Source organism: Triticum dicoccoides, chromosome 3B, assembly GCF_002162155.2.
Source record: "Triticum dicoccoides isolate Atlit2015 ecotype Zavitan chromosome 3B, WEW_v2.0, whole genome shotgun sequence".
In the NCBI taxonomy this organism is placed as follows: Eukaryota; Viridiplantae; Streptophyta; class Magnoliopsida; order Poales; family Poaceae; genus Triticum; species Triticum dicoccoides.
The window spans coordinates 623650787-623661226 of record NC_041385.1 but is presented as its reverse complement, the minus strand read 5'-3'; the positions used below and the strand labels follow the sequence as shown (position 1 = coordinate 623661226).

At 45.8% G+C, this 10440-nt stretch overlaps 2 protein-coding genes across 3 annotated transcripts in view; both read left to right on the top strand.

The window, feature by feature from the left end:
• Window positions 1–2691, top strand: part of LOC119277478 (selT-like protein) — a 4447-nt gene extending 1756 nt beyond the window's left edge. For both annotated transcript variants that reach the window (XM_037558759.1, XM_037558758.1), the window contains exons 3-4: window positions 1505–1820; window positions 2318–2691. In XM_037558759.1, coding sequence (XP_037414656.1) covers window positions 1505–1820; window positions 2318–2482 — 481 coding nt within the window. In that variant the 3' untranslated portion in view covers window positions 2483–2691. The remainder of the gene's footprint in view (window positions 1–1504; window positions 1821–2317) is intronic.
• A 4719-nt stretch (window positions 2692–7410) lies between these two features.
• LOC119277479 (selT-like protein) lies at window positions 7411–8288 on the top strand. The gene is made up of 2 exons (XM_037558760.1): window positions 7411–7720; window positions 8134–8288. The coding sequence occupies exons 1-2, from the start codon at window positions 7415–7417 to the stop codon at window positions 8248–8250; spliced, it is 423 nt and encodes a 140-aa protein (XP_037414657.1). The 5' UTR covers window positions 7411–7414; the 3' UTR covers window positions 8251–8288.
• The last annotated feature ends 2152 nt before the right edge of the window (window positions 8289–10440 follow it).

The window sequence follows — 10440 nt, the reverse complement described above, 5'->3', positions numbered from 1 at the left end:
CTGCGCCGGGCCACCTCTCCCTTGCCCGCACCATATCTGCTCCTGCTGCTGCTGTTCATGTCGCTTGCCCTGTTCCTGGTCTTCACCACATGCTTATCTGCGCCGTTGTGTCCACTCCTACCCTTTTCCATTCACTCGAACTACCATAGCGCTCTCCTTGATCCTCTCTGGAAAGAGGTTATGCTTGCGGAGCTCCGTGCCATTCTTGACAACGGTAAGTCGACGCTGGTTTCTCCTCCGGCTGGCACCAGCCTAGTAAGTTGGTGTGTAAATACATATTCCATTCAGATTGCTCTCTCATCCACTACAAGGCTTGTTGCGTCATTCATGGCTACTCCCAGCAGCCCGCCGTCTATTATGGCGAGTCCTTGTGCCCCATCATCGAACTGTCCACCATACATGTCATGATGGGGATAGGTTAGTGAATACTTCGAAATAACTGAATAAATTAGTGTCTGGGGAAAAAACTTTATTGTACCTTCAACTGGAGTGGAGAAGTTTGATGGATGACTTTTCGGGACTGTGCTCGGCTTTTGCACTTAAGTTTGGCCAAAAGTAAGATATTTTGACGATCATCTCTATTTGGTGTTTTGACTTCCAAATGAGCGATAAGGGCCTCGAGACTACTGCCTTTACATGTGTTGCCTGTGTGTTTTAAGTGAATAAATAATGTTGAGAGAGATACTGCCCATGGAGTTTGAGAAGCTAGTTTTCCTGTTTATTTTGTATGTATACCAATTTTTCCATGTCCACAGATACGCAGTTTAATTATTCAGCCAGAATGCAAATTTCTGTCCCATTCATTCTTACTGTTTGGTACCTTGTGAACTTCATATATGTCAGAATTACAACTTAGAGTCAGTTTAATCTATCCACTTCAGAATGCTTCCAACTCCTTCCTGACCTTATTTGCAGCCATTTATGCTGCTGGGTCATTATATGCTTTGCAAGGCAGATAAAACAGTAAATCAGTTCCACGACTATTTGTTTGAGAGAAGCAAAAAGATGAAACAAGAACTATATAAATTTGTCGATTACATCCAAAAAATGATTAGAGGTGATTTGCATAATATTTCTTTCTGGTCTCCTAATCAGCTAATCACAGCTTGTATGTAACTAAAAAGAAATGCAATTAAGATTTGCAATGGCTATGCTGGATGTATATTCTTTAGACCTTACAAACGAAGCTAAACCAACGGTTGTTTCTGTGTTTGTCGGAGCTAAAGGTTCTTATCCACATGGTTTAATGAAAATCCTACAGAGTAAAGTCTTTATAATTTCGTTTATGATGTTTATGTAGTCCCTTTAGCATCATACTTTGTTTTTCTAGCATACTCTGTTAATTACTCCTCTGTAACATAATATAAGACGTTTTTTGACACTGGCATGGTGTCAAAAAACGTCTTATATTATGTTACGGAGGGAGTATTTGTGGAATTGTCTTGTGGTCTCTGTTATGAATTAGTATGCAGACTATGGTATAATTTCGAACTAAATTCTGCAGGGGAAATGCGATGACCATGAAGCGCATGCTGGATACCTCATTTCCTGGGATTCATGTCGCCTTGGAAAACTACCCTCCACCCTTCCCAAAACGCGCCCTCGGCAAAATGGTGCCTTTTGTTCAAGTTGGAGCAATAGCAACATTAATGGCTGGTGATCAGATTTTCCCTAGATTTGGAATGGTACCACCTCCGTGGTACTACTCACTGCGTGCTAATAGGTTTGGAACCATGGCATCAGTCTGGATGTTTGGCAATTTTGCTCAGTCTCTTCTACAAAGTTCTGGCGCCTTTGAAGTTTACTGCAATGGACAACTGGTATGTTTCTATGATACACCCTTTCTTGCTATTCATTGCCCTGCATTATAAAATAGTACTCCCTCTGTAAACAAATATAAGAGTGTTTAGATCACTACTTTAGTGATCTAAACCCTCTTATATTTCTTTATGGAGGGAGTATAACTCATTGTGCATTACGGTTACGGTGTAGTTGTAGAATCAAGCAATCATATGAGATCATTAGCTCAGTTGCTAACTTGGTACTGCAACACCAAGCCGAGAATGAACAAAGTAGTGGGATCATCTTGTCAGTAATATTTATACCAGCCTGCTATAGAATAAGCGGTTGCTTGTACTCACCAAAAAGTGGACTGGAATGGTACTTGCTCCCTGAATATGCATATACAAATCTCTCAGGATTATTGTACCGATGCTTAATGCGTTAACCTTTCCAGGTTCTTGAGAGCTGATATTGTTGTGATAGCCCCTCTGGATCCATTACGCTAATCCTAGTGAACTTCTTTTCACATTTTCAGGTCTTCTCAAAATTATCTGAGCAGAGGTTTCCTAGTGAGTTCGAGCTACAGGAGCTCATTGGCAACAGAATATCAGATTCTCAAATTGGAAAAAATCTGGAAAAAGGACTTGTATTAGATGATGATGTCAAGAGTACTCACGACCATTTATCTGTATCCACATAGACACAACCAATTGAAAGCTTCACGTTTTACTGTTAAATCACATACCTTTGTCTTTGAACTTTTTGGATACATGACCTTTTTCTGTTTGTAAATAACATTTTACCCGCGGTAAGGGTGTTTTACCATGATATGACTGTAAATCTCTCATGACTATCACAGATTACTGTAGCTACATGATTTGCTTAAAAGTGGAAACTAATTTCAGCTCCTGGTCTCTAGCACAAAACCTTCAGTATTTGTTCCCCTGAGTGTGATGTTTGATTCCAGACTTCAAGTTGATAAGATATCGCGCTAATGCAGTGATTGATCTGTAATATTAGATTTTTGTGGCAAAAGATCTATAACAATATTAGATTAATGGAGGTTTAAGCAGCATCCACATTCACTCTGATGGACTGGAAACTGCATTGCAGTTTTAACAAATACATCTCTGTTTTCAATCACATAAGCATTAGAGTTGGATAACAAATACTACCTCTGTAAACTAATATAAGATGTTTTAGATCACTATAAAGTAGTCATCTAAAAGATCATATATTACTTTACAGAGGGAGTACAACTCTATTTTGATATGCAAGAGTATATATGTATCGTGAGCGTTCATTCTTTATTTTCGCGGGAATCACAAGCATTCATTCAAATCTTCATGCACATGAAGGCTGAAAACAAAGAAACCCCCCTTGTTCTTACTCCTCTTGTCAAACGCGTTGTCTTCTTTCTCCTCGTCTTGCTCTTTTTCCTCAGTCTTTTCTTCTTTTGCATTTGTTTTTCTTTCTTCCTTTTCATCGCCTTCTGCCGCCTCTTCTTCTCTGCCTTCTTGTCGTCGTTGAGTGCCACCGCGAACAGCTGCTCTATATAACATGTGCATAGGGCGAAATTCACAGACATGTCTAACGTTACGTAGATGCTTTCGTGGAGGTCAAGTTGGGGGAAAATGCAGAAGTATCTCTTCGGAAGAAATTGGGTGGAGGAGAGGAATGGTAGCTGCTCTCGTGGAGTTGAGGAAAATGCTTCTTCCAGGAAAAAAAGTGCGAACAAGGAAGGGAAAGGGAATGAAAAACAAACTGGACGAGAGATTCACTAGGCTAGGCCAGCCCTTTTATCCGCGACCACGGAGTCAGAGAGTACTGGTTTTTTGGTAACAAGCCAGGGGAGGCTTTATATAGGTCGAGAACGATGGCCAAATACATGACTGGAATCTGGAGTGTGCGAAGTGGGACGAGGGGCGCGCGCCCCTCGTCCCATTTCGCGGGCGCGGGGCGACCATGACTCATGGGTGACGGACTGACGGTTAAACTTTACAGCTCGGTGGTGTACACGAGGAACGATGTGGCTCGCGGGGCGGAACGCAGGGCGCGCGCTGGCGCTGTCTACCACTGTTCTCTCGAGGAAATTACCAGGAAGCTTGCTCTCCTCGATGCGTATTGGTCAGCCAGCATAGAGCCCCACGCCCACGCAAGCACCCTCCTCCGTATCCCCTGCCTCAATGGCCGTCGCTCTCGTCTCCCTCCTCTTTTCCTCTCGATGGCGCGGTGGCGCCCAGAGGACAGGATCCATCCGCCGTCACCGGCCTCACTCGCCTCGTCTCCTCTCTCTTTACGAGGACGTCCGTGCCCTCCCAAGTGGAGCCCCAGCTCGGGTGCGCAACGCCCAGATCCTAGTGCCGGCGCCTCCACATCTCTCCTCGGCTCCTCATCTCCTTGCTCGTTTGCGCCGGTCATACCGCGCATGCTGCCTGGGGCGCGACCATCAGTGCATGATGGTGGCAGGACGCGGGCGTGCGATGCACCGGCATGCCATTGGCATGGATGACGCCTGTCCGAGGGTTGAATCCGGACATCCATGGCGGCGGCGGTTGAGCCGCAGGCGCGACGATGAGGCGTGGCGTGTTGGTGTTGCGAGGGCGCCCATCACGGAAGCGCGTGCGCTCTCGACCACGATTTGGGAAGGGAAACGCCAGGTGGCCGGTGGGTGTCGGGGCAGGAGCTCGAGCGGCCGGGTCAGGGGCGGTGGGGCGGTGATTGTGCTGGCGGTGAGCGCGGAGTGAGCCACCCGCTACACTATGTGGCGGAGGCGTTTTCCTCTATCCGATGATAGGTGACGGCGTCGGCGAAGGACGACGTCGTGAGGGAGAGGCTGGAGGCGGACCGACTCAACTTGGGATGGAGGCCATGGATGAGGTTGGTGAGGAGCATCGAGTCGTCGATGGGCATGGCCACCTGAATATCCTTATTAAATTGCTCCCTGGACTCATCAAATTTGCTAGCTACAGATTCAGTAACCGCGCTCTCTGGACTCATCAAATTTGCTAGCTACAGATTCAGTAACCGCGCGTGCCATGTCTGTCATTTGTTTGCCTTATTTACTGGCTACAGATTCATCAATTAGATGTGCAATCTCTTCTGTACAAGCAGTTTTACTTACCCCAGCAGGATGATTTGGTGTAGCTACCTTCTGGATGACGCTGTTTCTTGTCCTTTGGAAGCCCGCCAACTTCTGCTTCAACTTTTCCACCCTCTCTTCCTCAAGCTCCTGTTCAAGTTTCTACCGTTCATCCTCAGGAAGATCCTCAAGTGTGACAGCGATGATGTTGCTGGGGTTGAGATCACTCCCGTCCTTGGGGTCGGTGCTCATTGTGTTCCTCTTCTTCTTCCCCAACGGAGTCGCCAATCGTGTTGCTGCGAGAAATTGATCCGCGCAGCAGCACTGATTCCTCCCTTTCGTGAAGGTAAACCGACCGTTTTTCAATGCAAAACGGTAAAGATGAGCCAAACCCTAGGTTTGTTAGGGCTGGGCAGAAGCTACGGAAAGAAAAGAACGTAGGAAAAAAAGTAACGTGAGGTTGTGAAAGGATCGATTGCATTCTTCAAGACCAGTACTAGACGCCGGCCCAAAGTTTCGGCCGGTCTCCGCGCAACCCTCAGATCGCCCACACGCAGCCGTACGATATCTCTGTTTTTCCTTGTCTTTTTCACACCCCCGCGTCCACATCCTAAAAAAAGGACCACGAAAACAAACCATGGCGGCCGCCCAATCCCCCTCCCTTGCGTTATGCAGCACGGGGTACCTCCCCTCATGCCCGGCCGCCCACGTCGCTCGCCGTCGACCCTCAACAACGGCACGCTCGCCATCGTTAAAATCGCAAACAAAAAGGTGCGTTGGTTCCAGCAAAACTGAAAAACAGTTGTAGCAGAAAAATACGCTACTTTCAGAAAAAAAATCTAAGACAATGGTAACAAAAATAATAGATGTTTGTTCCAGCAAAAATCATAACGGTGATAACAAAAAGAAATTATGATTGCAACAAAAAAAGAAAATGGTTTCAGCAAAAGCACTTGCGGCATCCAGCAAAAATCATAACGGTGATAACAAAAAGAAATTATGATTGCAACAAAAAAAGAAAATGGTTCCAGCAAAAGCACTTGCGGCATCCAGCAAAACTATGAATCATTGTCACTGGGTCGTAGCAAAAAAACCGTTGCTTCCAGCAAAAAAAAAAAAGCTGGTTCCAGCAAGGATGGATCGCCGCCGTGGCCGTCGCACCATGGCTGTCGCCGGTTCCAGCATTTGTTTTGCTGGTTGCAACTCCACCGACCTATGGTTGTAGCTCCGCCGAACTATGGTTGCAGCTCCGCCGAACTATGGTTGCAGCTCCGCCGCGACAACATCTCCGCCGGCGAATCGCATCAGTGGTTGGTGTTGGCCATCCCGCTTGTAGCTGGTCGTCGCCTCCCCCAAAAACATGGGGATCCGCTGCTTGTAGCACTTGCGCTGGCCGACTTGCAGCACTTGTACCGCTGCGCCAGCCCGCAGCAGCCAGCTCCTTCACCGGATTGCAACGCAAGTGGCCATGGATATCTAGCGGCATCTGGGAGAAGAAGAGATAAGGGGAAGAGAGATAGTGTTCGGGGTGGGGTAATGAGTGGAGGAGGACAACCCTGCGTGAAGAGATAAGGGAAACCGTCAAAAGCGGTGCGTGGGCCGCTGCAGCGAGTTGACTACGCGAGACGACCGACCAGAGCGTTTCGCCGGCTCACCGTTCACAAATGTTTACAATTCTTCAATCGGCCATGTACCCACATATATAAGGGTATGCCTGGCCTTTGGCAAATTGAAGTAGGACTTTCCTTGGCACATAAGCCAAAAGGCTTTTCCTAATCTTTGTCTATGTCCGTAAAAGCATCAGCCTGGGCCCAATACTAGTAGACTTTCCATATTAGCTCTGTTTTGGCAGAATAGCTAATTATGCAAAATCTTTTCCATCTTCAGTTTTCCAAACCAGACCTCTTTCCTTCTTTCTCTCCATGCGTGAGCTTTAAAACACAATTCTGTTTCATCCAGCCTGCTGCACCTAGCCTCTGTACTTGTAATCATGTGTGCATCCTCAAACAATTAGCTTGACCACCAAAACTAAATAATCTGGGCGACCCCTCAAGCCAGATCCAAATTAGACTATCAACAGGATTATATCGAAAAAATGATTAGAAGTGACTTGCATAATATTTCTTTCTGGTCCTAATCAGCTAATCACAGCTTGTATGTAACTAAAAAGAAATGCAATGAAGATTTGCAATACATATGCTGGATGTATATTCTTTAGACCTTACAAACGAAGCTAAACCAACGGTTGTTTCTGTGTATGTCAGAGCAAAAGGCTCTTATCCACATGGTTTAATGAAAATCCTACAGAGTAAAATCTTTATAATTTCATTTATGATGTCTATGCAGTCCCTTTAGCATCATACTTTGTTTTTCTAGCATACTCTGTTAATTACTCCTCTGTAACACAATATAAGGCGTTTTTGGTGTCAAAAAAACGTCTTATATTATGTTACGGAGGGAGTATTTGTGAAATTGTCTTGTGGTCTCTGTTATGAACTAGTATGCACACTATGGTATAATTTCAAACTAATTTTCTGCAGGGGAAATGCGATGACCATGAAGCGCATGCTGGATACCTCATTTCCTGGAATTCATGTCGTCTTGGAAAACTACCCTCCACCCTTCCCAAAATGCGCCCTCGGCAAAATGATGCCTTTTGTTCAAGTTGGAGCAATAGCAACATTAATGGCTCGTGATCAGATTTTCCCTAGATTTGGAATGGTACCACCTCCGTGGCACTACTCACTGCGTGCCAATAGGTTTGGAACCATGCCATCAGTCTGGATGTTTGGCAATTTTGCTCAGTCTCTTCTACAAAGTTCTGGCGTCTTTGAAGTTTACTGCAATGGACAACTGGTATGTTTCTATGATACACCCTTTCTTGCACTTCATTGCCCTGCATTATAAAATGGCGCAACTCATTGTGCGTTACTGTTACGGTGTAGTGATACAATAAATCAGGCAATCATATTAGATTATTAGGTTAGTTGCTACTGGAACGCTGAGCCAAGAATGAACTAAGTACTGGGATCATCTAGCCAGTAATATTCATATGCCAGCCTGCTTTAGAATAAGTGATTGCTTGTATTCCCTAAAAGTGGTCCAGAATGGTACTTGTTCCCTGAATATGAATGTACAAATCTTTCTCACGATTATTGTGCCTATGCTTAATGTGTTGGTCTTTCCAGGTTCTTCAGAGCTGATATTCTTGTGATAGCCCCTCTGGATCCATTACGCTAATCTTAGTGAACTTCTTTTCACATTTTCAGGTCTTCTCAAAATTATCTGAGCAGAGGTTTCCTAGCGAGTTCGAGCTACGGGAGCTCATTGGCGACAGATTATCAGATTCTCAAATTGGGAAAAATCTGGAAAAGATCTTGTACTAGACAATGATGTCAAGAGCACCCACGACCATTTATCTGTATCCACATAGACAGAACCAATTGAAAGCTCCCCATTTTACTTTCCAATCACATACCTTTGGATACATGACCTTTTTCTGTTTGTAAATAACATTTTACCTGCGCTGAGGGTGTTTTACCATGATATGACTGTAAATCTCTCTTGACTATCACAGATTACTGTAGATCCGATTTGCTTAAGAGTGGAAACTAATTTCAGCTCCTGGTCTCTAGCACAAAACCTTCAGTATTTGTTCCCCTGAGTGTGATGTTTGATTCCAGACTTCAAGTTGATAAGATATCGCGTTAACGCGACAATCAATAGGTATTAGATATTTTTGCAAAAGATCTATAATACTCCCTTGGTAAAGAAATGTAAGACCTATTAGATCACTAAAATATTAGATTAATGGAGGAATAAGCAGCATCCACATTCACTCTGATAGACTAGAAACTGCATTGCAGTTTTAACAAATACGAAGTACAACCTTCATCTGGAATTAATTATCGCTGAAATGAGTGTATATAGACGCTGAAACGCAAAATAAAATAAAATACAACTCTGTTTTCAATCACATAAGCATTAGAGTGGGCTAACAGATGCAACTCTATTTCAACTAAAAAAATCCCCTCTGCAAACTAATATAAGATCGTTTTAATTCTTTTGATATTAAAGCGTATGTACCTTGTATCACAAGCATTGATTCTTTTTTTCCCTTGCGGAAATCACAAGCATTCATTCAAATCTTCATGCACATGAAGGCTGAAAACAAAGAAATCCCCCCTGTTCTTACTACTCCTGTCAAACACGTTGGCTTATTTCCCCTCTTCCTGCTCTTTTTCCTCAGTCTTTTCTTCTTTTGCATTTCTTGTTCTTTCTTCCTTTTCATCGCCTTTTGCCGCCTCTTCTTCTTCATCTCTGCCTTCTTGTCGTCGCTGAGTGCCACCGTGACCAGCTGCTCTATATAACACGTGCATAGGGCGAAGTTCACAGACATGTCTAAAGTAGATGCTTTCGTGAAAGTCAGGATTGGGGAAAATGCAGAAGTATTTTCAGAAAGAAAATAGGTGGAAGCGAGGAATTATAGCTGCTCTCCTGTAATTGAGGAACATGATTATTCCAGGAAAAAATAAGTGCGAACAAGGAAGGGAAAGAAAGAACAAACTGGAAGAGAGAACTTTTTTTTGTGAATAAACTGGAAGAGAGATTCACTTACTAGCGAGGCCAGCCATTTTATCCGCGCGACTGCAGAGAGTACTGGTGTTTTGAGGTCACAAGCCACGAGGGAGGTGCACACGCGCGGTTCTCGCTTTGCTTTTTCTGTCTCTGGCCCGGATTTCGGTCGCGAATGGGGACTCGTTCTCGAGGAGATTGTTCGGGGGAAGCTTCTACGAAGTTGCTGCGACCGCCCCCCGAGGCCCCTCTCTCGCTGCTACGTGGGCCCGACTGAAACCTCAAAGCGGCCGAGCTCATACTGGCCAGGCGGGGTAACATGGTGGGAGCCCGGCTGTCAGTGATTGTGTGTGTGAGAGAGTCGCGGCTCGGCGCGGGAGGCTTTAGAGCATGTCTAGCCGTTAGCCCCGAGGAGCGCTAAAAATCGCCTCCTCGGGATGCACCGACGCTAAACTGCGGATGTGATGCCCCTCAGTCTCGGCTACCACGTTTTTTTTGAAAATTTAAATTACGACACAAATACGGCGCAAATTCAACCAAACTTCGACGAGTTTGTTCATATTAAAAAATATTTTTTTTTCAAAAAAGCTACTAGGCTGCTCCTCGTCGTCTCCCTCGCCGCTCCTCGCCGCCCGCCGCCCTTGCAGTTCTACATGCCGAGGAGACTGTAGAACCGCGTGTAGTCGCCGCCGCCGTTGTAGTCGTCGTCGTTGCCGCCTCCGCCGCAGCCACCGTCCCTGCTGCACCTTCCTCCGGTTGGCGCGGCAGGTTGGATGGTCCGGGGGCGTCCTCGTCGTCGTCGCTGTCGAGGATCACGACGCCGTGCTCGTCCTCGCGCCCACGTTTGCGGGCGGCTATCTCCTCCAAGACCCGGCGCTGCCGGACCATCTCGTCGCGGAGGTAGTCGTCCCGCGCCCATTGTAGGGCCTCCTCGTCGGAGAAGCCGCGCCGGGCTATCTCCTCGTACTCAGCGGGGAGGCCGGGCTCCGGCTTGGGCGCGA